Raw genomic sequence first — 27015 nt, 5'->3', positions numbered from 1 at the left:
TTTTTTCGTCATCCAAGCAAAAAAGTTTCGGCGGGGAGGAAAAACTGATTCCTGCTTCTCTTCGGCCTTTCACCCGCAGCACCAGGTACCACACACATTTTTTTCTACCTTCATCAGCAATGAGCTTTTTGAGCTTTGGGTATGGCTTGACATACTTACACATTGGTGACGGTGAAGCTAATCTTACGTCGGTTTAATAGTCTCGGAAGCAAGCGCAAAGCAAGCAAGCCGAAATCATCGCCATCTTTGCAATCCAAACCATTATTTCTATGCTACCCCTATGTGACGCACATGCTCGTAAAGGGCAATTTCAAAACGATCATTGAGCTTCCCAAGTACGTCGATATCAATGAATGGCTTGCATTCAACAGTAAGTATGCAGAAAGTTTCTTTTTTTTGCGCGTGTGTGCGTATGTAAGTTGGTCACTGTAGTACTTACTTTATAACTGCCATAATTAGCTTTTGAATTCTTTAACTATATCAACATGTTTTACGGATCCATAACCGACTTTTGCACTTCACAGACCTGCCCGACCATGTCTGCCGGACCTGGTGTCGAGTACACGTGGTCAGATGCACAGTCCAAAAAGATCAAGCTGCCAGCACCTCAGTACATTGACTACATGGCAACGAGTATACAAAACATGCTGAACGACGAGGCTGTATTCCCAACCAAAGGAGGACGAGAATTCCCAAGAGAGTTTCCAACCATCGTGAGACAGATATTTGGACAGCTGTTCCGACTGTTTGCTCATATTTATCACCATCACTATGATAAAATCTTGTCCCTCAACGAAGAACCGCACTTTAACTCTCTGTTTGCACATTTCATTTCGTTTTCCCGAGAATTCAACCTCCTCGACAAAAAGGACACTCAACCGTTGCAGGAATTGATTGACATTATGATCAAGAACGGCGTGATATCCTAATGATATATACCTTTGATTACACAATCTGTAAAGATCCCATACACACAAACTCGCAACCAACAAGATGCACCAACGTACGAAACAACAAAAACCCACACACACATATATATACTCACAAACTTAACCTTTTTCTTTCTTTTCTTTTTCTTTTCTCTTCTGGTCTCTCTAACTGTGCTTTCTTGCTACCTACTTTATTCAAATGTCAGTCACACACAACACACAAACACACTCTCCATCCGCACCTGTGTTCTGCTGCTTTTTTTGCAAAGGAAAAGAAATAAAGTATCATCAAAGCACGCTTTCTTGTATGAGACTTGCTTCATAGATCTCTATAATCCAGATACCGTTACTGGGAGGATAGCACAGGTTAAATCCACTTGGGGTTCATGCTTAATTGCGCCAAGATGCTTTCTAAGTATTTCAATTTATTTATGGTACATTACAACAACAACAAAAGGGGTGTCATCATCATCTAATCCTCTTCCTCTTCGAACTTTGCAATCGAGCCTACTTGCCAGACTTCGGAATCCTCCTCTTCCGCCTCCTCATCCGGTCCACCATGCAGTATGCTTACACGCTGTTGCTCTTGCTGCGCCAGCTTTGTGAGAATACGTCGGTGGTAATCCGATACTTGCTTTTGCGTGGTGCTATCCACAGATGCTAGATATCTCTCGTACACGGCAGTGCCAGCGTGGAGCTGCAGTGTGTACAGCAAAGCTCGCTCGGCTGTGAGCTTGACAGGGATGTTGCGGTCGCGAACGCACACCATCATGACAGGCACAAGCTTGTCCAGGTAGGGCTCCAAGAGCTACAGATTTCCCAACAATTAATCCAATTTTTCTCCAAATGTAAAAGGATGTCTACACTTACATCGGCATTCTTTCTGCCTACGGCACGGAGAACAACCAACGCCATGCGTTTGGCTTCTCCGAGACCAGCATTGTTGTTACCAATGACTTGAATGAGACCCTCCACCAGTCGCTTGATGATATCTTCGTTCTGGTAGTACTCGGTGAGCAAGAACTTGCCGGCAGCAGTGATTGCAGCTTCGGGGATGCCGGCTTTTCCGCTATCCATGTTGTTCAGGATACGTTCGAGTACAGGTTCCACGAAATCCAGGTCTTCCAACAATGTAGGCGCGTCTACAAGGATAGCATTGACTGCAAGGAGAGCACCGTATGTCGGTGCCGTCTCAGATACGACGTGCTCTTGCACAATAGGTTTGGCATCCTCCAACGCGAGTGCCTTTGAAATGCTGCCGAGTAGGCGACCTGCGCTAACCATCATACCAGATTCTGCATTATCTGCTAATCCTTCTGCAACAACAGACATGACTCCGCGCTTGGAAACATCGCTCATGTCTGCGCCGGCCTTAGCTACAACGTTCTGCAAAGCATCCATCATCGTCTCCTTCACGCCAGGTTCGCTCGTGCGGATACCAGACACGAGCTCCGACACAAGAGGATCAACGCGAGTTTGCAGCGTGATGAGGATACCGAGCGCCGCAGCTGCTCTCGATCGGACGACAGCGCTGGTTTGGTCGGAAAGAGACTTGATAAACGTGCGTTGGAGTTGAGGAAGGAATGGTTTGAGATGCATAGGCACCTTGGTAAGCAGCTGGCTCAAGGTCTGCAAAATAGCGGCTTTCACTTGAGGCGGGTATCGATCACCGACAATGCGGATAAGAGGACCCGTGATTTGCGTAACAAATGGCTTAAGCGCATCTGCAGAAGTTCGGCTGATCAAATCACCCACACCCAACGCAGATTGTTCGCGGTTGGCAGTCGAACCAAACATGAGTCCTTGCAAAAAGATCGGCAAAAGCGGGCTGATGCCCTTGGGCAGGCAGAAGCCAGGAACGTCCGTGCCAGCAACGCCAACGCTGCGTACTGCGCGGCGAACGGGGACGACCAATTCTTCGAAATCGTCCTTCTTGACAGACTTGCTGAGTGCACTGAGTGCATTCCACGCGGCCTTGACAACCGAGTCGGTGCGATCGCCTAAAAGTGATACAAGGATACCGAACCAGTCTGCCACATAGGCGGATGCATCCAATTTAGTCTCGGAATACAACGTTGCCGTGATGTCGCATGCAACTGCACGCTTCTCGGGTCTGTCGCTGCGAGCGTACTCTTGCAGAGTCGCAATCAAGGTGTGCATACCATCTTCCTCGTCAACAGATAACAGAAGCGCCTCAGTCGTGTTAGCCAATTCTTTCTGCGTGTCTTCGTCTTGTACCACAATGCGCGATTCCACAATGGCTGAAAGGATACCCGTGAGACGTCGGTTCAATGCAGAGCCCGCGACGGTGACAAGCGATGCTAGCGCACGTGCATTGAAGGCGCTGATAGGTACAGTGATTAGAGTAGGGATAAGGACAGGGAAAACCACGTTGGCGCGGACAGCCATGATTTCCTTGAGTGCAGACAACGCATACACGGAGGACTCGTCAGATGACTGAAGCTGGTTGAGCAGAGCCGGCAGGATTTCGTCGATGGCTCGCGAGCCAACGTTTTGGTGCAAGGTATCGAATGCTTGCGCAGCAGCTTCTCGAACTTCTTCAGAAGAATCGCCGAGAGCTTTGCGGATAACAGGAATAATTTCGTCGGCAAAGTCCAAGATTTGTACCTTGCCAGCTGTAGTCATGATCTCGCTGAAAGCAACAGTGACACCCTGTCGAGTATCCTCATCAGGCGAGGACATGCCATCCTCCAGAATAGGCAGGATTTCCGCAAGAATACCGTCTCCTAATTTGCGTACCAGTTCGCCCAAGGTACGTGCAGCAACGGTTCGTTGCTCGTAACTGTTGCTGGCCAAGTTTTTGATGATCAAAGACATCATGACAGGAAGAATTTCCTTGAGAGTGCGAGGAGTGTTGGAGACCAATGTCTTCCAGACCTGCAAAGAAGCATGTCGTACGATACCAGAAGCTTAACGTTTACAAGTTAGCAAATGTACACAGAAATATAAGTAAATAAAGGATAAGCAAATGAATACTTACTGTCCTGGCGAATGATGTAAAGAGCCGCGAGGATGCGATCTCTTCTTTCTTTGCCAAGAATATCCACTAATTGCTTCTTCTTGGCCTCGCCGGTGCTGTAATCTTCTTCCACGACGTCTTCGTCTTTGATTTCTTCCATGTTGCCAAGTGCTTGCAAGGTGTTCTTGGGACTGGCGATACCTGTAATGCGGTAAAGAAGATCACCGACCAACTGGACTGAGCTCTGTCGAATACGCCAGTTGTTGTCAAATAATCCCTTTTCAAGTTCAGGCAGCAAGAGATCGACGGCCTTGGTAGCATAGTTGGTGACGATCATGCGACCAGCACGCAAAGAGGCATCGCGCACAAATTCTGACTCGTCCGCGAGACCCATGAGGATAGGTGGAATGATGCGGCCAAGATAGGGCTGGAAACGGCCGCCAAAGGTGGCCGGCAAGTAGATAAGCAAGGAAATGAAACCTTCTCTGACATACGAGCGAGGAGAGTCTGCATTGGCAATGATTTCTGGCAGGAGAGCATCGAGACGTTCCAAACCAAGACCTGCGAGTACTTCAGACAGACCTTGAGCAGCACCCTGTCGATCAACACCACCCATTTCGGACTTGAGCGTACCGAGCAATTCATCCACAAGTTCAGGGAAGTTCTCTTCTCCCAGTTTCTCAACAAGGCCACCCAATGCTTTAGCAGCTGTGCCGCGAGCTTCAGGGACAGGGTCGACGAGAACTTGCTTGACGCCGGGGAGCAGCACGGGAAGATAGGGAATCAAGTCTCGTTGGTCGGTCAGTGAAGCCATGTTACCAACGATCTGTGTAGCTTTTGTCTTGATATCAGTACCACGCTCTCTGAGACCGCGTTCAAGGATAGGCATAACGAGAGCCAAGGAGGGTGGATCAATGTAGTGTACAAAGGATGTATGCAAAAGGGCTGTCAATGCGGTCATTGTCTTGCGGTTAGGATCACTCAAAGCATCGAGAAGTACAGGAACAAGTTTCTGGATTTCAGGGTTGCTGATAACCTCTCCAAAGAGCTGAAGAGAGCGGTTCGCTGCAGCTTGAACCTGGGAGTGCGTGTCGGCCAGGACTTCAGTGATGCGAGGGATAATAGTTGGAAGGGAAACAGACAATTGCTTGGGAGCACAGTAAGCTGTTGCACCGAGCAATTCCACGGATGCTTTCTTGGTACGCCACTGACGCTCTTCCAGACCAGCCAGGATAGAAGGAAGAATAAGCTTGACACAGTGTCCACTGATCTTGCTCATGATAACTCTTGCGGCATCGGCAGCGGCTTCTCGAACCTCAGCGTTGGAGTCGCTAAAGCAGACGAGCAAAAGTGGGATGATCTGGATAATGTATGGTTCGAACAATCGACCCAAAGCTGCTGAGAAGGTTTCAAAAGCAAACAATGCACCCTGTCTGTGCTGATACATCTTTTTGTTATCCACAGCATCCTTGAGTGATGCCATGACGTTGCATTCTTTCAATGCAGTGATACCGCGGCCCTTGACAACACCGGCGAGACCGTAAGCAGCACCTCGACGATGTGCGTATTTCTCTCCGTTGACAAGCTTGTCCAGCAATGATTCAATGTATTGCGGAACTGCATCCTTGTTCTTCTTGATAAGTGGAGGCAAGCAATCCGCTACAGCGCTTTGGACGACTTCAGAGGGCGTATCCAGAGTTCCAATCAACTTATCGATGGCTGTCTGCATCTTAGGATCACCCTCTTCAAGATAGCCTGCCGCGGCACCGTATAGAATGACTACGCTCTGGCGGATGTAATCGTGGGTTTCGTTGTCAGGTGCTTGCTTGTTCAGATATGATTCAAAGATTGTCAAGAGCGCATCGACGCTCTGTCCTTCAGCACAATATTCCTTTACAAGAGCGAGGCCAGCTTCCAGCATTTCTTTGCGAACGTTTTCATGGCGGTCACCCAATGCCTCTTCGGTAATCAAAAAGTCGAACACACCGGGGAAGTGCTTTAAAGAGAGCGATTTCGAAGCAGCCTTGAGCGTCAATGCTAGACCGACGCGAGCTTCCCATGGGTCCTTTCTGTTCACCGTTTCGGGGATAACCATACCAAATTGGTCATATTCAGGATCCAAAGGACCAGCCTAGCAACTTCGTCAATACCACTGAGACTTTTAACCTCGCATATAAATTGAAAAATTTACCTTCTTCTTGTATAACTTGTAGATCGAATCAAGGGTGTCAAGAGGACCATCGCCTTCACCTTCGAGCAAGCTTGCGAGAGCTTTGCTGCCAGCAGTGCGTAGATACGTAGAATCGGCGACTTTAAAAACAATAAATGATTATGGTCAGTTCAAGTACAATCTCAATAAATGTAGAAATCAAGGAGTTACTTACCAACATAGGTGAGCATTTGCTGGGTGTACGAAGCATCCAATTCACGATCTCCAAAGCATTCGATAGCCAGGGCTGCATTTTCTTCATAGTCATCAAACTTGCCCAAGTATAGTTCATGCAATGTCTTTTGGTTGTCCAGATCAAAGTGAAGCAAGCATTCGAGAGCAGCGCTGCGGACTGCAGACTCGTCAGACAGTGTACCTTGAAGGAGCACCTTGATATCCCGTTCATCATTTGAATCGTCTTGACCGGACGCCAAGACTTCCAAGGAAGACTTAGCATTCTTTCTGACTTGAGGATATTCCTTGATACAATGCAGCAACGAGGCAAACATGGTTTTTGTGAGATTAAACAAAGAATCGCCCAAGGAACAATGGAAGCCAATAACATCCGTGGCCATGACAACTTGTTCAGTCTTACTCTCATCCTCACTGCCGAAACCTCCTTGTGTAATCACTTGCTCGAGAAGAGGCAAACAGTAGCTGAATGATGGAGGCGATAAGGATTGAGTTTCAGTCACGAAACGTAAACGGTAAAGGATACGAGTAACTAGGTCTGGCAGAGGTTCATCGAGCCATCTGGAGGGAATAGGAGAGATGTTGCTGGTTCGCAGAGTAGCGATACCAATGGCCTCGCGGATCGGATGGACGCTTTCATCCAGGCAAGAGCCAAGAGCAAGATAAGTGTCAACGTACTTGTCGCCCACCAAAACACCAGCTTTGCTGCGGCCAATGTCGAGAACAAGCTCAATGTATTCTGCCAAAACGTTATCTTCAAACTCTTGGTTGCCCTTCATGACAGCACGGACGATATCCAAACCCATCACAACCTTGTCGTAGACGCCTTGCACTTGTTCTCGAATCTTGGATTCCTTCTTCAGCTGTGCATTCATTGCAGCTTGCTCCTCCTTAGTTAATTTCTGCGCAGTGGATAATCCCTTCTTCTTTGCAAGTTCTTCGCGCACTTCTTGCTCCCACTTTTCGTCTTCGAAACCTTTTCTGTTCTTGCTTTGCACAACATTCTTCTTGTTCTTGTTAAGCACTGCAAAATTTTTACAATCCAGTAAGCCTTCAGCGAAAAACATAATAAAGGATCAGAGTGGGCACATACCGTCTACGCATAGTACACCTTCTGGAGTTTGCCAAATGATACGCTCCAGTTCTCCGATACCGCTCATCAATGCAGGATCCAAAAGTCCTCTCTTTTCGATGAAATCAACGAAATCTTGGATAGCTTCTGGGTTGATAAATGCAATGGTCGACACTGCAGAAATGGCTGCATCGTAAAACAAGGCAGACTATGAAGAAACAAGGTCAATAACTTGCGTCCACATGGCGGAACCGATTGCTAATGCTTACTTTTTTCTTGTTAGAAAACACGTGTTCCAATGGTTCGACAACCTTCCAAAAATCTTTGCACACTTTTCCTGGGTCCACGCCAGCGAGTTGCATCAACGTGATCCAGTTATATTTGTCCGTTGGTGATGCTAGCGTATTTGATGTAAGTTATTTCCTTTTTGAAGGGGTGGTTCAACAACAGTATCAATTACCTATATATTTGTGATGCGCAAGGACCATCAAGTCCAATACTTCCTTTTCTCTTGTTTCCAAAGGAACCTCGCTGTCGAAGCTCGTGATGGCCCGAAGGATACATGCTGTGCGATACACAGCAATGTTCTCCTTGTAAGTTTCGGCGTTCCTCGAAATCATTGCGGTGGAGTCCTTCGTTTGATGTTCCAGCTGCGACGTTATCAGTTAGCGAAACAAATGTATCTTCCTAAATTTGGGCATTGGAACCTACGTCAAGCAACCACTGTGTCAATGCGGGTTTCACAAAGGAGCTTAACTTGACAGCATCAGCTTTTGCAAGCGCCGAGGTTTCACGATACGCAGCGTTTCGGACTGTATGTTCTGGATGGCTCGTTAATATATAGATCAAAGCCTTTGCTACCACATTTCCAGCGCCTGACTTCTTCAAGGATTCTGCAGACTCGCGCGCAAACAAGCTGGTCAAAGCGCGCACCAACCACAATCCTTCCGAAGCCGATTGAACCTTTGTGTAAATGCGGTCCCACAGCAAGAAGCTAGGTTTAGGTTCAGCAACGAGCAAAGACGATGGATAGCTGTGTTTCTTCAACAAATCCAAAACGCCTTGAGGAACTTGAGGCCATTGCTGGATGCGACCAGACAAAGTTCCAACCAGGATATAAGCTTCCAACGGGCCATCTTTCCATACAAGCGGTTTCTCTGCGATTTTGTCAAAGGTGGCGAACAAGTTTTGCAAATATCCCGTAACGTTGTTGCTCAAGGTCTGGCCAGGTTCACGTCGAGCCCAGACAGTGTCGCCAAAAGTCACAGCCCATCCCTTTCTGGCAGGAGCCTTTGCAGATTTCAATCCGTCTACAGACGCCTTGATAATTTTGGTAACAGCATCCTGGTGTGAACCGCAGAAAGCGTCGTCGTATATGAGCACCATCAAGTGACGTCCGAAACCATCGATAGCCGATGTCATTGCTTGCTCGTTAGATTCTTTGGCGATCATCGTCAGATAGCCTTCCAATGCTTTTTCGCTAACTGCGGGTTTGGCTGTCTGAGCAAGCGAGGCAAGCGCATCAAAGGTAAGCACGCGATGCTCCCAGGAGCTCACTTTTCCAGTCGTCAACTGTTTTGCTACGTGAGCCGAGATATCCACGAGTGATTTTTCGTCTTTGCAAACTGCGGCCAAAGCGCGCCATAAATCGAGAGCTGCAGCGCGCACGGTACCTGATGTTGATCGCAACTGGTTGAGCAACGTATCGACCCATTTTTCCGCAAATATCGGTGCAAGATCAAGCTTCAGGACGGGAACAATTCGAGCCAAAGCTGCAGGCTCCAGTTAGCCGTCGTAATCTCTCCCTATTCCAATAGAAAGTGCTCTTCTTTACCTCGCATAGCAACTTCAGGCGAACGAAGCATCATCTTTTCAATGACAGGGATGTAATCCTTTTTGAAATCCTCTTCTGTGATGTATTCATGCACAAAGTCTCGGAAAGCATCCAAAACAGCAATTGGAGCAACGGTTTTGGCAGAAAGGATATTTTTGATGTAGTATTCTGACAACTTGCCCTTGTTGTCTGCAATGATTGCTCGTCCATTAGGTTCTTTTCCTTTGTAGCGTATGCTCGAATCGATAATCGTTCCAATGAGGACCGCGTTGCGGTAGGATGGGTTGCAAGTCTGAGCATTCAATAATGCAATATCCAATAAATCAGGAATAGCTGATGCATTCTGTCGTACGGTGCGTCTAGCTTCGGAAAATGCGCTGCGCTTGATTGTTTTACGCTCGTTTGTGGCCAATGAATCCAGCAACAAAGCCTGTGCGTTAACAAGTGACTTCAGCGGGAGTGAATTCTTTGCATCCTCGGTGTGCTTGAGCGCTCTGCTGATGAGCAGGTCAACCCAAGTCAGTAGCACGAATCTGTCACCGTCAGGCGTAATGCAATTGCTGAGAAGAAGAGCACTTAGCGCGCGCAAACATAAAGGACCGTTTTGTTATCGATCAAAAGCATACCCTGTTGCCGCAGAGCGTTTCCCAATCTTTTCAGCTTCTCTGACAACGATTGGTACAAATGTCTTTTGGAAGAGTTCCGGGTTCCAGTTATCCAGTTCTCTCAATACGTCGAGGATAGCGAAGCGCGACGCTCTATCCCGGTAGCGGTTGTAAGTCAAGAATACGAGATGCAGAAGCATCGGCAATGCCTCCGGAGGCAAGTCTACACATGTTAACCGTCAACCGCTGCATCCTTTCAATAGGTTCTTTCGAGATCTTGAGCTGTACCTTTCCGACGCAACCGGATCAGCAGCGAGTGGCGCAAGAACTCGAGCCGATCTGAGACGCGGGCGGTCGTTATGGTTGAAACAACCCTGGTTTTGATGTACTCTGGCCAGGACGTGTCCCCTCTTTGCTCTTGTTGCGTTTCAGCCATTGGTGGACACCGCAGTGGTTTCGAGTCACTCTCTCTCTCTTTGGCACCTTTTGGCTCTTTTTCAAGAATCCGAAATTTCTGCGGCTCCGTCGCGACCGCAGCGAAAAAGCAAGTCACTACGGAGTGCCGCGCCGTATGACACGCGCATTGTTGTCGAGAACATTTGCATTGTCATCAACCACAAAATGGTCATCTGTGACATAAAATGTACTTTTATTATGCACAACATTTCGCGGAAAATTAGTTATGATGGTCGATGTAATTCGCTGAATACGAACATTGAAAGCAACAGTGACATTGCAAGAAGCATGTCCCACCGCGAAGTAACGAAATGCCAGATATCTGGATGCTTTGGTTCCTCCAATTGATCCAACCAATACACATGCGTTTCTTGGTTTTTGAGTGATACGGCTATCGTTGCAACCATTAACAATTCTTGCGTTGCATATTTAACGTAAAAGAACTCACCCATGTAGTTTCTCTGTTCCGTATTGTCATCGACAGTGGTATTCCAAAAGGTGACTGCGCTGATAGGCTACATAAAGCATAGCAGAGTTTAGATAAATCATTCACAGAGTGAAAATGTGTGCAATGTAATTACAGAAGAGCTTAACCGAGTTTCCACCATTGCAAGTTCCCACGTCAAGGGCGAAACACGATTGTGTGGGTTCGTATCGCGTTTCTCCCCACGCATGAAAACGTACAAGGCATTGATCTGCGTCCACATTGCAAGCAAATTTCCTCGCTCGTTGATTTCCATGCCTACTATATCCGTCTCATCCAGCGCCATCAAGTCTTCTTCAAACCAAAAGTAGTACTCGGGCAAAAACTCGCCATTCTCCTTGTATAAATGCTTTCTTTCGTCCCGATCGTGCTGCAAGATATCCACTCGATCTGTGTAATCAAACGTCAGGAATCCGTTCTGGATGTAGGCTACAACTATCGTCTTGGCATCCTCGGTGCGAGCTACTGTAACTGTCAGTCTTGATCATTTTCTAGTTGTGATCGTTAACTTTAACATACCGAAGACGGCTTTGGGCATACTCTTTTCCACTCGATCGTGACGGAAATGGGCACCGTCAGCAAAAGTCATGTATTGCACATTGTCCGCGCTGTATACACTCGGCTGCAAATAACGGTCAGGGATCTTTCTTTAGTCTTGCTATATAATGTAGCTTACAGTAAACGTTCCCCGGTCTCTGACTTTCCATTCCACATTGTTGCTAGCCAGGTTGCCATCCGTCAGAGCGACATTGATGTGGAAAATTGACGGTGTTTTGTACACATCAAAGGAAAGAACCCGGAAAGTATCAGGACTTTAAGCACCGTGCCTCTTCATTGAGAACTTAGAAATATATACAATATTTGTATTAAAACTTACTTTGGAGAATGCATCTTTGCTAGAATTGATTTATGCTTCTGCGCGGATCTCGGTTGATGGCCTTCTACATATGCATTGGAGGTTAATACTAGATATGAACTCAAAAACGAGCATGCGATTGTCGTGGCCTACTTTTGATAGGATCTCCTGGCATTGTATTTTCCAGTTGTATCATCGAGTGAGGCGATCGTAAAAGGTCGGATGGCAGCTCTGCGATCCGGAATTTGTATTGATCAGGATCTCTAACATAAATGAGGCAAAGGTGTAAATACAGAAAACCTCTCTTCTCTCAATGTCCATGCTTGACTACTTTACCGAGAATACAGGATATGATCTTGCTCCAGCGTGAAGGCATCGATCCAGGTTGATCCTGGAAGGACGACATCTTTGAATAGGAATGGTGCGTGAGGTGTTGACTGATAGTAAATTCTCACAATATGCTGAATATCTTCGTCGTTAAGGATATGGTACATGGCACCAAAGTGGCGTCGTTCCTGTCGTCGCTTCTTCGATGATGGCGGAGGAGCGCGTGAGATTTTGGAGATCGGTCCCTGAACATAATGCTCAAACGCTATTGTCCACGCTGCAAAATGATGTCAGACATATTCAGTCTAGTGGCATATCCCATGTATAGCTTAGCACGTATTCTTACTGCCGTCGGTAGAATTGCTGTGTATCGAATCCAATGCAATTTGCTTCTGTTCAATTTTGCCTGAGTTGGATGTGTGTGTTAGTTGCGCGCGTTTCCATGTATACACTTCATGACTTTTATGCAGATAACTGTACCCGCTACTCCCGTCTTTATCGGCCCAATTCCATGCTTTATACGGTTTGGAGAAGGTATCTCGTACCAAAAGGTGGTCTGTACGAGGTTGTTACCCGCAACCGTCAAGATTAATTCGCTGGATTCCGATCGGCTTGTTGCAGAAGGATCAGGATACGAGGCAAATATATGCATCGGCCGCGGGAGAGGTGGATTAGACACAAGACTGACCAAGTAGATGGTCGCGATGCCAACGAGTAGCATCACGAGAGCGCGCCATTGCATAGTTATACTCTTTTGTCAGTCCGTGGGTGGGACAAGAAAGGAATGGATGATAAGGAGCTATCTTCCGCAACACCGAGTATAGGAATACTTTATTTATTGCTGCTGCTGCATTAACACACGACGGTTTGTTGTAATAACCCCATCTCTTTGCAAATATTATCCAAAGCTTGCTGCCATGGCAGCGCAGAAGCCAATGCAGACGAGCGCTGCTGGCAAATAACCGAAAGCCGACTCTTGCATTCGCTTTCGAGAGCTTGCTTCTCCTCCTCTGTTGTTCTTGAAGTAGCGGTGGCTGCAAGGCCGGGAATATCCATGACTATCAGTTGACTACGTACACATGGCCAGATTGCTTTGTAAAGAATATCACCAACGTTTTGAGCAGACATGAAAGGCAGCAGGCGACTGCAGTCGACAATCGCATTCGGAAGCACCGGTCGCAGCAAGTTCACCAAACGCATCGTCTCTTCCAACTGGGTTGCATACTTGAGCGCTGTGAACGCTTGGTTGACTTGAGCCATGTGCCAGAAAGCAATGGCGTACACAAGGATGCTTCGCGTAATGTCGCTTACAGAAATATTGGATTCGCTGGCGCAATATTCTAGTACTAGGAAGAGTGCTGGATGATCTTTGAAGGCATTCCCTATAGTGATGTCCCTACAATGGAAAATATATTAGCATTTATGATTCCAAACTGATCTTCTCCAGTATCTCACCTTGGATTTGGGATGTCTGTTGGTAACGCAGCATCATATGCTTCCACCGAAGTCGTTGTAGCAGCCCATCTGGATGATAGGTACTTTATGACGTTAGAATGTAGAGTATGCCAATTTTCTGTTATTGAACATTAGATGTTGTGAGGTTCCCTTCATTTGTTCGCCAACTCTCACTACTTGCCATCTGGAATTTTCCCGGATAAACGCCTTGAAAATAACCTTGCAGTTCTCGTAATGTTTTCAATGTATATTTTATCCTGGATATCTCTGAAAAGGATTGTTGAGTGATTATAAATATAAACGTTTCGTCCTATTTAGGAAGAACTCACAACTCTTTTTCAATAAAATCGATAGAGACAATGAATTGCGGCGGTCTCAATTGCTTCGCATTGGTGTATCCCTGGATAATGCTCAACCCATTTTCGTGCTCCTCGCCGAGCCCTTGCCGTATTTTTGATAGTAGGTCCACCTTTTCTTGCTGGAGGCTTTCAAGGTTCACACTCGGGAAAATCTCCAAAGCGCCTTCCAGAAGCCCGTCAATGGCTGCGTTTAGCATACATCCTGCTAGCTCCAAATTATGGAAGCAGCTGCAAACTACACGGATATCGTTAACAATCGAGAACTGGGCAGTCGGGTCATGTGTCTACTTGCTCAAGCTTTCAAGTTCATCCAAAACAGATTTTTCATCTTCTTGCGAGAATAATAAATACCGGGCTTTCATTTGCCGGAACCATGCATTCATCATGAGCTTCGAAACGGCAGCTGGATCGCCCCGGTTGTCATAGTTCCACAATTCTGAAAGTAAAAGCACCTTGTATCCCAGTGTTCTACATTCCATTGATGGATGATTCACGAATAATAAAAGTATCTGGCGCCAGTGAGCGGCAACGTAAGCCTTGAAAGTATTGTACGTTGCTGCATGTGAATCGGACGGGTTCTCAAACAAAATAGACAAATTTGTGAGTATTTTCTTGACGCTTGCTGATCCTTCAGTATCTGCAATGTGCATCGCCATAGCCTTGGAGAAAATTTGCTGCAATGTTGTTCTATATTATACAGCAAAGTGTTAACAACTTTTGGTAAAATTCAAGGTGATGTTTACTTTACTGGAAGACGCCTGGCCATTTGCTTTCTGCAGCCGAGACCAAGTTAAGAATCAAGTATCGAGCATTTTCTTTCGATGCTTCGCTTGCATCAAGCTGAGTGATAAGCTGCACCAGAGTGTCAGCTGCTCCATTGATGTTTGCGCTTCGCATGACACTCAATTCCATTAGCAACGTTGGGATTTTCAATCCATCCACCGTCCTCGATGCATTTTTAGCTGAAAGTGTAGATAACGTCCATTCTACCAGATCAATGGATGGCGGTAAAAGATCTAGTTGCTCGAACGATGGACGCAAAACATCAATGATAGACCTATCCCCAGACTGAGCAAAAGTTAGATAATAATTAGGCTTGGTAATTGTATCTTTCGGGTACATACCGGAATTAAAGTGGAAAGTCCTAGCTCGGGGTCATGACCCAGTCTATCCATTAACATGCATACATCTAATGCATGCTTCATTATTAGCCCATTCGAGTCGAACGCCACGCTGTATAACCATGAAGCGAACACATCCAGCATATGTTTTCTCTCGCTATCATGGTAGATACTGTAAGTCACTTTTGGATGATCAATGTAAACATGGATACGTACCCTGGGGGCAAATGTACGAGGGAGTAGCGTTTATCTCGTTCGAATCTAATTGCCCTGCTGAAATTGTTTTCCTCGAATAATGATTTGAAGAGATCGCCCCAGCACTCTGAAAATAGGAGAATCAGCCATCGTTGCAACCACGTTCTTTTCGTGATTATGCAGCCTCTCACCGTTAAAAAGTTTTGGAGCCAATTGAGGCAGGGACATCAAGTAGCTCAGCTGATATTTGAGAAGGTCTTCTGTAGTCTTCAAGATGAATATACTAAGTCATGGTAGCATATTAGTCTTTTCAAAATACCATTATCAGCTTCATCCGAGCATGGCAAGTCCAAATTAATGCAATCAATATATAGCTGGAATACAGCTAGCAACGATTGCCTAGAGACTTCAGGCTGTTCTTGAAGCATATAATCCAACAACCGAGTTCCAAACTGCAAGATGTATGATTGTTGATCGTTTTCCAGCGATGCGCTGTAGCCATTAGTATGTTAGCAATGGCCTTTAAGTGTGAGATAGCATTCAATACTTGCATGGGATTTGTAAGCAACGGGTTCCCCACCTCTGCAAAGGTTCGTATGAGGAATCGATGGATATGCGGCATTGCAACAGCTGCCAATTCATTGATGATGAGAATAAGAAAATCCACGATAGCTTGCGACACGCGTATAGATTCCAGACCAAGCTATCCTTAAGTAAGTCTACATAGCCCTCTAATAAATGCATTGAAAGGATGGTCCCGACCTGTAAAAATATCTCGTATAGACTAAAACATTGGTAAGTTGGAAGATTATAACGATTTTTCCTGCTAGTTTTACCTGTCATTAATTTTCTCATGGAATGCTAGGCATTCGACGATAAGCTCGATCAATGCACCATTCAAACTATCGTTCATCAGCGAGGAAGAACGATTTTGCGCGACTAGCAGTAGGCAATTCATTCAAAAGTTTGAATAAGGATTATGAGGTCTTTTTTCACTTTACTGCATCCATTCTTCCGCAAGTTACCCATGTAATCTACCCTTTTCCTCAAAGTTTCAAATGTCCACTGCTCAAAAGGATGCGTGGATCAGTAAAACAAATCTCAGTGGGCGATCAGCATCATTTCTTTACTTTTATAATCTTCCTTCCATCAGAGAACAAATATATCTTTAGGTTCTCTGTGGACCGAACAAGCACTTTGTCGTCATTGTCCAGCTCAAAAGGTAACTTTACAGGGCTAGACACGATCGCGTCAGCTAGTGTATCCAGATCGTTGTCAGGACACTGCACCATTCAAGCCAGTGGTGGAAAAAATCATGCCCTCTTCTGTTCCGCTGCTTTTCAATGCCCTCAGAATATCTCCACTTGTATGCATCAGCAAGATATACAGCAAATGGTATACAATGAAAAATGGTTAGAGAATGTTTAGAGACTTCATTCGAGAACTTTTGATAGATAAGACATGGAGGTTCCAAGATAGGAAGAGCCAAACATGTTGAGGTGATTGAGAGCATGGTACAATGCATACATGTTAACTCTCTTTTCATAGCCTGGAGCCTTCGGGATCTTTGCATGGTATGCATCGTAAAATTCAGAGTTTAATCCGCCAAACAGTCTCATTATACCCAGGTCAGCTTCTGAGTGACCATAGTAGGTTGCGGGGTCCATGATAACTGGATTACCTTCCTCATCCACGGACCAGTTGCCGCTCCAGAGGTCTCCGTGGAGCAAGCTCGGTTTAATGTCTAGGCCCTCAAAGTAAGTGTCAAGACGGCTCAGGAGCTCCTGGCCTGCAGCTGCTAATTGCTTGTGTCGTTTGGCCAGTTCAAACTGGTACTCCAGCCTTCGACGCCAGAAGCTCACCCAATCGGATGACCAGGTATTGTCCTGAGGCGTGCTGCCGATCGTGTTGTTTACCTCAAACCCAAATTTATCAGGGCCCTTGGCAAGATGAAGATCAGCAAGTTGTTCGCCCAGCTTGCGTTGAACGCTGCTTGTTCCACCATATTTGGTTCCAAATTTTATGAACTCGAGCGCAAGGTAGCCCGCGCTTCCGTCATCCAACGCGCCGTAAGCGTAAGGAGTCGGTACACGAATGGTTTTCGTGTCATCGATTGCCTTGAGTCCCTTTGCTTCAGCTTTGAACATATCGACAATCTCGTCGAGCGACTGGCCACCACGTGTAGGTCGGCACACTTTGACAAAAAAGGTCTTGCCCGAGGAGGTTGACGTGCAGCAGAAGGCCTCGCTAACATCGCCGCTGCCAATTTCGCGAACACGGTCAATAACTTCCGTTTCGTTCAAAACCTTGCATTCCTGCAAGCGAGGCGTCACTGTCTTGATGATGGAGTCTGCGATCATATTGCCCAACAAAAACCCTCAAGTTTATGCACTAAAGCGCGAAAAAGCTGAGTTCTAATGAGGAGGAGAATTGATGTCATTATTCTAGCCATCCTTTCTCTTGTGTTCTACCAGATGGCACTTCCATTTAAGATGATCTATAGAGGAGGAGAAGATGATGGAAAGAGCAGCGTGCGATGTATTCACATATATTATCAAAGCATATAGTCACGGAGTTGTCGAAATCGGGAAACAGAGCGCGGTGATGTTTGATTTCTGCAACCGCACGGCAGTTGACCCCAATTAAGGATTTGGGAATGCACTCTCCGAATCAACGCCTTCTCCGAAAACCAGGTGCTGCTGCTGCTATATACAGACGACCAGCGTGACCTTGTGTCGTCTGACAGAGTTAATGAGATTCTCAGAAAGCAATCAATTCGTTGTTGTACTTTCCCTTAGTACAACTTGGATAATAGGAGCTTGCCCTACACTCATTGGATCCCTTGCAAACGATAACTTTCTTTCGTTGCTGTGATCTCGCAGCGAAAGAGAGGGAAACGTCGCAATAATAGGAGAACAAGATGTGGTCCTGAAAACTTTTTTTTTGTACACACGATATGCAGAAAACTCGCCTGCCCTTACATCTTTTTCGTCAATTGAAAATAACTGAAACAAGGATGACTGGGAGACAAAAATAAATAATCATTTGGCATATCATTACTTTAGCTGTAAAGAGAAAAAGCTGGAAAAAATGGTGGTTGCAATGTAGAGCGACTCACATTAAGCATAGTTTATCAGTCAATCCGGCATTTTCATGCATTCCTTTGACATTTTTAAGCGAAGAAGTCGCCTAATAAAAATGCCAAAAATAAAAGATATAGGATCAGGGTGTGTCTGGTATTCAACATATGATAAGGAAAAAAAGAGGGCGCTCCTTCAGGAAATGTTGAAATTGCAAGCTCAATTATCCCTGAACGTCGTATACTCATGGACATATGAGCAGCTGCTCGGTCTGACATGGAACAAGATTGTATGCAATGATAGACCAAAAGAAGATCGATTTTTCAATCTGTCTCGCTCAGCCGTGTTCGACATTGGTGTCACATTCGGCAAAGTAAGATCGTCCTTTGTTCTTGATAAATAAGGGTCATGCAAACATTGTTGTGGCACGACACGTTTGATATTTATACTCAACATAGAAAAGTACTGAGGTACCTGAGGTGATCAGCATGCATATGTAAAACGACAGGTATATTTACGTGGGTGGGCGCGCTTATAAATTTCAAAACAGCTATAATTACTATGCAAATTACGTCGAACTACATTGAACAAGGAGGAACGAGGGGCAAGGAGCTGATATGCAATGGAAGTTTGGACGAATTTTGCTGTGATACTCGTGCTTAGTGTGTAGAGGATAAGCGAGATATATAGTCAGAAACACCGTGGGTGACACTGCATCGGTATAGTAAGAACGAGCGCGCCGTTGGCTGGATGGATGAGAGAGCTGTGGGCGTAGCGGACGATCAGCTGCGGAGTAGAAGGTGTTATGTATAGAAGGGTGCAACAACCTGACTGCAATAGGCGTTTTGCGCATGTTGTGGAATAGACGTTCTTCGCCACCACGCGTGCACATGCACACCACGAGATGCAATTGATGAGCACAAGCGCTGTTGCCTCATATGGATGCTTTCATTGAATCCCATCTATCTAACGATTTGTCGAGTCATGTCCCTATGGATATCCTGTTTCTCCTCTGAAGCTCCTAGCATAGGCCCTTCGAAACATCCCCTCGGCGGACAAGAGCGCGCGCGCAGAAGGTTGTTGTTGTTGGCAATTGACAAGGTGTTGCTATGGGGGCAAGCGCCAAGGCCCAGCTGACCGACGATTCAATTGGAGCATCAAATTTGCCCTTCTTTTTTGGGAGCTCCGCTCACAATTTGGCTCCCCCCTTCTTCCTCATCATTACAGCGGAAAAGCACATCTGGTTTTCACTCCCCCATCCTCCGTTCACTCTTCTCTTCTCAGCATACCCCCCTTTGTTCCGCTGCCTTGCCCCTCGTTTTTCCACTTTTGTTATTTAGATTGCTTCTTTTTGCCTGAACGCCCCCTTCTATCTTTTGCTTCTCGGGTCTTCCTTGCTCCCTTCGCTCTAGCTGCTCCGTACCTTTTTATTGTTCTCTTATTCCAGAGCTGCAGCAGTTTCTTTTCCTCTGCTTTCCTTTGCATCGATCGACCTCATGACATCTGTACAAGCGTCCGGCCCACGCATCGCTGTGCCGTTCCACATTATGCCTCCCGCACCTTCTTCTTGTCGGTATCATGAGGGTTATCGATCGGCCGCCAACCCACCACCACCTCTTATGCCAATTTCGTACTGCAACTCTTATGGCTCATGCACTGCCATTCCTACCCAGTGCGCACACTGTCCTTCAGGCACAACCTTTGAAAGCATGGAAAAGATCGTCCCTCCTTCGGACAGCGCCTTGTCGCTGCAAACCGATCCTGAAATGTATGCCCTGCGAAACGTAATGTCCACCCACGCTGCAAAGCTGGTAGATTCAGCAGAGTATCGCCACTACAGCTATCCTTCTCTTCAGACTATCCCTCCTATGGCGCTAAAGCGAAACGACCGTCTGGCGTATGTTGAGGCGCTAGTTGGTACGTGCGTTTGTTTAACGGCGCAAAAAGCCATGTCTTCTAAACGCCCATGTGACAAATAGATACGAACGCCCATGTCATTGAAACAATCTGGTCCCCAACTGCGTCACGTTACGTAAAGTCGGCTGTGGTCCCCCTGCGGATGTTTATTCAAGAAGTATTGAAACGGTCTCGTACGACGTATTCGACATTGCAGACGGCATTGTTTTACCTGTTTCGTGCTCGACCAGCGCTCCTTGCACAGTTGTACGGCACAGGTGCAGATAGAAAACAGGAACAGTGGCAAGACGCTTACATCAACTGCGGAAGACGCATGTTTCTGGCCAGCTTGGTAGTTGCGTCGAAGTTCGTGCAGGATAAAACATACCGAAACTCAGCTTGGGCGAAAATAGCAGGCCTCCCCGTGGCCGAGATTAATGCGGCCGAACGAATCTTTTTGGAATTGATAGACTACCGACTTTACATTGCTCAGTCGACTTTTGAGCAGTGGCATCATTTGTTACACATGCATGTCGAGGCTAGAGCTCGCAGCGAGCCGGTCTCGTACCTGCAAGATCTCTCGTATTTGCCCATCGGCATGCAACTTCCACCTCCACCACCTCCACCACCTACTCACCTTCAACAACCGTCGCTTCCTTCACCGACCAGCCCTCAGCATACTGAGCACATCGCATCCACCAATACTCACTGTTCTGGCTCGCCATGCAATATCTTGCATTGTTTGCCCGACCCTTACGGCTACATGTCACATCATGCACATACCGGAAGGAAGCGAAGATTGCGAGAGACATCCTGGACAGACGAGAAGCAGCACTCGACAGTGTTTAACCCAATTTCTCCAGTATCTCCAAATTACGCTAATGTTGCAACTGCAGTCTCGCCAACTCACAGCGGCAGCGTTCCTCCCATGCTTTCATTATCTTTGCCTAGTTCAATCTCATCATCGCCCATGCATACACCTACTCAAGTCTCACCAATGCGGATGAATATCGGTAATTGGAAGACTGGCACTTCACCTACGGTAAAGCATGCCGTCGCCGCTCACTGCGATCTGCAACACAATCTCGTATTAAAAAAGCGACGAATCGCAGATAACGAGTATCCTAGCCATCAGGGTTACGCTGTGAGTCATGTTCGTGGTTTATCAAAGAGAAGGCAGCAGCGCAAGGATCGACAATAGACCATCTTTGATTTCTCTCTCTTTCTCTCTCTCTCGTTTTCCTCCTTCTTTTGTCAAACAACCAACCCATCGTTTTCTTAACGGGCCACTATATGACAACATTGTACGCATGTCTCTCTCTCCCTCTCTCTCACACAATCTCTGTCCTTTCCTCTGCCGCGCAACGCAGCTCGCCAGGTTTGCAATTCTACCATTCCTTTTGTCTTTTCTTGTTTTTACTTTTTTTTTCTTTTCTTTTCTCGTGTGTTAGTGTTATTTTATGCCTTTCCCCCTCTGCATTTTTTTCCCTTCTTTCCCTTCTCTAGAGCTCTATTCCTGGGCTCGCATGCAGCTCTACCCTTTTCTTTTTGCAAAGCGTCCTCCCTTCTTTTTTATCTTGCTCCCATTGTTATACATATCATCTGTTATTTATATATCATATCATATCCTGTTATTGTCACAGCATCGATGCTATCTCCCATCCTTTCTAAAAAAAGAAACTATACAAAAAATTGGATGAAGATCAATATATTGACTTAGCCAACTGTAACTCTCTTCTTGACAACTTTTTTGTGAACCTCCGATGCTGCTTGCTGGAGATAATACCTGTGCCAATTGATTTCAAGTATACAGTACATGTAATTATCTCCTCCCTTTTACATAGTCAATCCAGACTCTCTCCAGCAGCGTGTCTGTAACTTGATTACTGACATCGGTCAACAATTTGACATATTCGTATGCACGCCACTTACGTAGCAATTGTCAGTATCTACAAGCATAAGAATAACATCGTTAGAAAATATGCGCATATCAGACAATGGCATGAGTACATTATTTTGATAGACTTGCCCTGGCAACTTACGGCACTGTCGGAATATATCATCGGATTAAACGATGCATATTGAAAGAAAAATGTGGGAAAACTAAGCTCCTGCAGTGTCGTCCTTATCCCATTAAATCAGGGTTTTGTTTTTCAAAGAAGTTCTTTGATGCCAAGGACTTTACATCTGCATGAATACGTAAATCCATTCCTTGTAAACAGTAATTATTCACATCGGCATCCAGTAGATGATGCAGATTTGTGTAATACATATCTTAGGGCCCAAGAAATGTATACACTCTGATGCACAATGCAACCTTTCTACAACTAATCAATAGTAACCAGGTATTCTAAATCGACCGCTCAATTGGGCTATGTGCATAAACAAGTTTCCAGTTTACTTTTAACGTGGAGCAAGCATAGATGATTGGGCTGACCTTCAATTCCCAAACTCCCAGCCAAAGTTCAGCCTTCCCTTTTCCACAGACCTTCTCTTTTGTATGGTTGAACCGGCAACGTATTGTACATGAGAGTTGCCGGAAACTTCTCATACATGCGTACACCTTCTTGCAGACGCATAGTCTGGGTCTTGTTCTCCCGGCTATGTACACTTATCTTTCCTGATTTCATACTCCATTATATCCTTGGTTTGAAGACTGCAGGCACGTTACAGTTAACGACAGCAGTGTCAGTGCAAAAGAAATCCTAACAGTTGCATTCACTCTCTTTATAGCCGCTCGTCAAGCATGGCGTGAAAAGATTGCACTGTGCATTTTATACTTGGGATTGTCGGCATTGTTTCTATTTTGGCTGGAATATATTTCGACTCTTTTTTGCGACAGCGAGCATGCATATTCCTACAGTTTAGTATTCCAAAACGACTCGAAATACGCAGCTATCAACGGCAAAGCAGTCGAGTGGTCGAAATACGCCGATTCTTCGCCTATCGCGAACGATGTCAGTCAATACAACAGTCTGGATGTATCTCCCATGTTTCCGTCATTTATGATGCTTGATCGAAAAGGGGCGGATACATATTCCAACCCAAAGTTGCAACAATGCATTGGAGATACAGGCAAGTCTGAATTAGCAGATAACTGGCTTTCATATAAATTGTCCAACGACCCCGGATACACGTACCGCAACGGTGAACTCGTTTCCTGTCCATACCCCAACGCAACAAATGTAACGGGCGAGCACTGTTATACCAGTCAGCTTTCACAGATCCCTTTACCTGTCAAAGGAGGTTCGTACTACGCACACCCTGATATATTTATTTTCAGAGCACTGAGACCAACGCGTTGCAGATATTTTATACACCATGGACGATATACAGAATTTCACAACCTTGTCGTCACCCAACGGTCCAGGGAAAGCTTTTGTTGCTCTGGATGGCGCTATATTGGATGTCACTGCTTACCTCGAAGCGGCAACAAACGTGATTGAAGTCTCGGCTGGCGTTTACTCACGCGCATTCGCACTCGATCGAATGTTTCTACCTCTCGACGTGACGAAATATCTTTTCATCAATCTCGGCGAAGATATTACAGAGTACTTTGAAGGCAACGTGTCAAACGCTCAAGTTTACAAGGACTGCTTGTTGGAATTGTTCCACAAAGGCATCACCCCTGACAAGGCTCCCACAGGGTGTTCAAGGATTAATCCTGCATTGTGGGCCACCATGGGTGCTGGATTGCTATATTTCCTGCTCAAAATGAACCTTGCTCACTTGTGCCGAATGCGATTCATGCAACGATTACTGTTTTCGTCTGCACCAGAACTATCCTCCGCTCCAAATCACTCCTGCCCGTACACGATTATGATGGTACCTTGCTATTCCGAACCAAGTGAGACGTTAAAGCAATCCTTTGAATCACTGGCGCGATCTATTTATGAGGACTCGAGGAAATTATTGCTTTTTGTCTGCGACGGCGTTACTAGAAGTAAATACGATTCAAAAGAGACCTATCTGTGTCTCCTGGAAGCTCTCGGATACAGTGGCACAGAGGATCCTACACCTCAGCCTTACATTTCACTGGGTCAAAACCGTCGAAGAATCAACTATGCAAAAGTGTTCGCTGGATATTACGAAACCGGTCGCAATCGTGTCCCTTACCTCGTCGTTGTCAAGATCGGCAACCCCAAAGAAATATCACTAGGTTGCGTTCCCGGAAATAGGGGCAAGCGCGATTCAATGGTTCTCATCTTTGGTTTTCTTGAACGGTGTCTCAATCTTGCAAACAACCGCATGACTCCTCTGGAATATGAATTGTTCAATCAGTGTTACAGCGTACTCGGGATCGACCCTCGAAAATTCAAATATATGATGGTGACTGACGCAGATCTGCAAGTTCAAGGAGACGTTGTGCAGACTCTTGTGTCAAGACTGGAGAAGGACAGAAAGATGCTAGCCATCAGTGGTCACGTACGACCTGCAAATCCAGAGCAAAATATTACAACGATGCTGCAAATCTTCCCTCTGTATCTGACGTTTTACTCAGGCCTTGCGTACGAAGCTTTCCTCGGGACGGTCCTTTCCATTAACGGAGGTTTCATGATGTACAAGCTCTGGACGGAAAACGTGCCCGCCCTGGATGAAAAAAGGCCTCCTACGCGCTCGTTCTGGTCACGACGCTCCAAGAGCCTTTCCACTTCGCAGCAAACTATCCAGAGCAAATGGCCAAAAGTAAGCGACGAGATAGTTCCAGGACAGGATACTTGGGGAGACAGTGTCTTCAGCAACAACAGCGACAACAGACCTGACTCCATGGCCACTGACAAGGAATCGCGCTTGTCACTTGCGCCTTGCCCTGGCATTCGACCGTGCTGCATCCACCCAACTGTCTTACGGAATTTTGCCAACACACGTGCGGATACAATGCATATGAAAAATGTGCTGCTACTTGGAGAAGAACAGTACCTCGGCATAGTACTGTTACGATCGCATCCACAGCATCGACTTGGATTTGAACCGGAAGCGATCGGATATGCGACGTTGCCTACAAACATCTTTACGCTGCAGGCTCTCCAATCCAGGAATTTGCGAGCAGCTTTCCACAATCAGATCGAAGTGCAGCGAGCGGCGTGGGATCTTGGTCTAGGCTGCTGGATTGTATCCTTTACCAAGCTTCTGGATATGATCTTTTCTATGCCTATCATAGTCTATCTCTACGGTGTCTACTTTCGCTTGTTCATCTACGGAGATTTGGCGTATGGAATTATTGCTGTCAGCTTTGCCAGTCTAGTCGCCTTGCATATCCTTTACTTTATTGTTCGCCGTCAATTCAAATACGTGATCTGGTTCATTTTGTACTGCCTCTGCTCGGTACCGCTGTTTGCCGTTTGGTTTCCTCTTGTAGCAATCTGGTGCAGCGACTATGCAGAACGCTGGTACGACGTTTGGCCGGCAGCAGACGGGCATAGAGGCCGCATCCACGGTGCTGTCGACACTGAAGACGATTCCCATCCGCAGCAGAAGGATGGAGATAGCACCAGCGGTGAAAGCAAGGTCGAAAACGAAGAAGAGCTAGTTCCGCGCATGCGATTAGGAGAGTTCGAAGCGGTTGAAGCAGAAAGAGCGTACCAAAGAGCGGTTGAAGAAGCAGCAGCGCTCGATTCGAACTTTACGGGCTTTACGGGCTTTGTCAGTGGTCGAGCCAGCATCCACTCGGTCGGTTCTCGTCTCTCTGGATCGTTCGGTGAGCAAATATTGTCGACACCTCCGGTGGCACAGCTTCGAGGCGGGCAGCAGCAGTCGTTGCGTGTACGCAGCACTGCTACTAGTGGTTACAAACTTACCGCGGCTGTTATGGGCATGTATGGTACGACGATGCGACCTATGGACGGCCAACGGAAATCGCCTCAAAGAGCGAACGGAAAGGATGACATGGAACTCTTGCCGACAGCGTCGCCAACTAGCAGCATAAGATCGGGGTCTTTTGCCAATCCTTTTGTCTCTTCGCTAGACAATCCGTTTGATGACGGATACGCCGTTCCATCCGTTCAAGGTGGAGATTTGAAAATGCAAAATCGACGCAGCCGTTCACAGTTTGCTGGAAAGCACAAGCAGAGTCATTCACAGTCATCCTATTTTACGTATTCCTCTCGCAATACCGGCGAAGATTACCCGACTGCATTCTATCCATCCAGAAACGATGTTACTACTACTGCATCTGGGTTTACCAGATTGCCACCGTCCAACGATATATTGGTACGCGGACGTTCTTACTCTACCGAATCGGCTATTCCATCTGACCGTGCGTCGATACGATCGAATTTATCGGCAGCGTACTCCCTCGCCAGCTCCAGTCTCAGCATGGATCCCGAGGCAGCTTTGGAGTCGACTAGATATGGTGGCTACAATGCAACTCCGAGTGGATCTGCAGCAGATGGCATTGAAGGAGTGACTGAAGAAGGTCGTAGCGCCGCTCTTCACGGCAAAGTGGGTCTGACAATACCAGGTGTCCGGAACGCTGCTTTGGCGGCAGCAGCAGCGCCGGCGCCACCGCCTTCCCTTTCCCGAATCCGTTCCACTGGCGGTGGCGGCAGGCGTCGACCGCCGCCACCACCACCAGCAGTACCACCGGCAGCAGCACCCACGCATCGCAGAGATAGAAGCGATGCAAGTAGTTCAAGACGCACGGGCGGCGATGCAAAGCAGTCAATACGACAAGAAATACAGTCGTACCTGCTGAATGCGGACCTCGATGCTGTCACCCGCGCTCAAGTCAAACAGCACTTGTATCGTCTGTTTGGCGACTCTGTCGAACACGACGATGACTTGGAAGAGTTTATCAATAACTGTATCGAGGAAATTACCCTTGAACTACTTTCCAAGTCAACAACGTCAGCTGAAGCCTAGTCAAGTTTTACCTCCACCATCTTTATTATTTTTCTAGCATGTCTTTTACTGCATCACTCCTACTACTACTCCCTGTATTTCCCCCTCTTCTTCTTCTCTGTAAA

The 27015-nt window shown here is 46.4% G+C and overlaps 7 protein-coding genes across 7 annotated transcripts; 3 read left to right on the top strand and 4 right to left on the bottom strand.

Annotated features, from left to right (window-relative positions):
- Positions 1-119: 119 nt before the first annotated feature.
- Positions 120-929, top strand: VTP01DRAFT_4533 (uncharacterized protein; the record flags this gene model as incomplete). The annotated part of the gene is made up of 3 exons (XM_069383225.1): positions 120-139; positions 201-370; positions 460-929. The coding sequence occupies 3 exons, from the start codon at positions 120-122 to the stop codon at positions 927-929; spliced, it is 660 nt and encodes a 219-aa protein (XP_069243947.1).
- Positions 930-1401: 472 nt separating this feature from the next.
- VTP01DRAFT_4532 (uncharacterized protein) lies at positions 1402-10257 on the bottom strand (the record flags this gene model as incomplete). Its single annotated transcript, XM_069383224.1, has 12 exons — positions 1402-1737; positions 1800-3859; positions 3931-6040; positions 6101-6219; positions 6294-7334; positions 7404-7590; positions 7652-7779; positions 7843-8032; positions 8094-9154; positions 9217-9776; positions 9843-10044; positions 10110-10257. 12 exons carry the CDS (start codon positions 10255-10257, stop codon positions 1402-1404), a joined length of 8142 nt encoding a protein of 2713 aa, XP_069243946.1.
- Positions 10258-10501: 244 nt separating this feature from the next.
- On the bottom strand, positions 10502-12686 carry VTP01DRAFT_4531 (uncharacterized protein; the record flags this gene model as incomplete). The annotated part of the gene is made up of 10 exons (XM_069383223.1): positions 10502-10668; positions 10726-10792; positions 10859-11223; positions 11281-11383; positions 11438-11573; positions 11639-11702; positions 11771-11880; positions 11954-12221; positions 12291-12350; positions 12425-12686. The coding sequence occupies 10 exons, from the start codon at positions 12684-12686 to the stop codon at positions 10502-10504; spliced, it is 1602 nt and encodes a 533-aa protein (XP_069243945.1).
- A 110-nt stretch (positions 12687-12796) lies between these two features.
- Positions 12797-16366, bottom strand: VTP01DRAFT_4530 (uncharacterized protein; the record flags this gene model as incomplete). Its single annotated transcript, XM_069383222.1, has 15 exons — positions 12797-13340; positions 13400-13517; positions 13581-13666; positions 13729-13993; positions 14051-14445; positions 14507-14826; positions 14883-15036; positions 15096-15201; positions 15266-15334; positions 15394-15566; positions 15626-15777; positions 15837-15858; positions 15911-16013; positions 16100-16139; positions 16205-16366. The coding sequence occupies 15 exons, from the start codon at positions 16364-16366 to the stop codon at positions 12797-12799; spliced, it is 2709 nt and encodes a 902-aa protein (XP_069243944.1).
- Positions 16367-16507: 141 nt separating this feature from the next.
- VTP01DRAFT_4529 (uncharacterized protein) lies at positions 16508-17434 on the bottom strand (the record flags this gene model as incomplete). Its single annotated transcript, XM_069383220.1, has 1 exon — positions 16508-17434. The coding sequence occupies one exon, from the start codon at positions 17432-17434 to the stop codon at positions 16508-16510; it is 927 nt and encodes a 308-aa protein (XP_069243943.1).
- Positions 17435-19650: 2216 nt separating this feature from the next.
- On the top strand, positions 19651-21251 carry VTP01DRAFT_4528 (uncharacterized protein; the record flags this gene model as incomplete). Its single annotated transcript, XM_069383219.1, has 2 exons — positions 19651-20071; positions 20134-21251. 2 exons carry the CDS (start codon positions 19651-19653, stop codon positions 21249-21251), a joined length of 1539 nt encoding a protein of 512 aa, XP_069243942.1.
- Positions 21252-22576: 1325 nt separating this feature from the next.
- VTP01DRAFT_4527 (uncharacterized protein) lies at positions 22577-26911 on the top strand (the record flags this gene model as incomplete). Its single annotated transcript, XM_069383218.1, has 3 exons — positions 22577-22712; positions 22784-23296; positions 23358-26911. The coding sequence occupies 3 exons, from the start codon at positions 22577-22579 to the stop codon at positions 26909-26911; spliced, it is 4203 nt and encodes a 1400-aa protein (XP_069243941.1).
- Between the last annotated feature and the right edge of the window lie 104 nt (positions 26912-27015).

Source organism: Rhizomucor pusillus (genome assembly GCF_041956525.1).
Source record: "Rhizomucor pusillus strain CBS 183.67 unplaced genomic scaffold VTP01scaffold_2, whole genome shotgun sequence".
In the NCBI taxonomy this organism is placed as follows: domain Eukaryota; kingdom Fungi; phylum Mucoromycota; class Mucoromycetes; order Mucorales; family Lichtheimiaceae; genus Rhizomucor; species Rhizomucor pusillus.
Note: the sequence above shows the minus strand (reverse complement) of the source record. Positions and strands in the feature narration are given on the sequence as shown.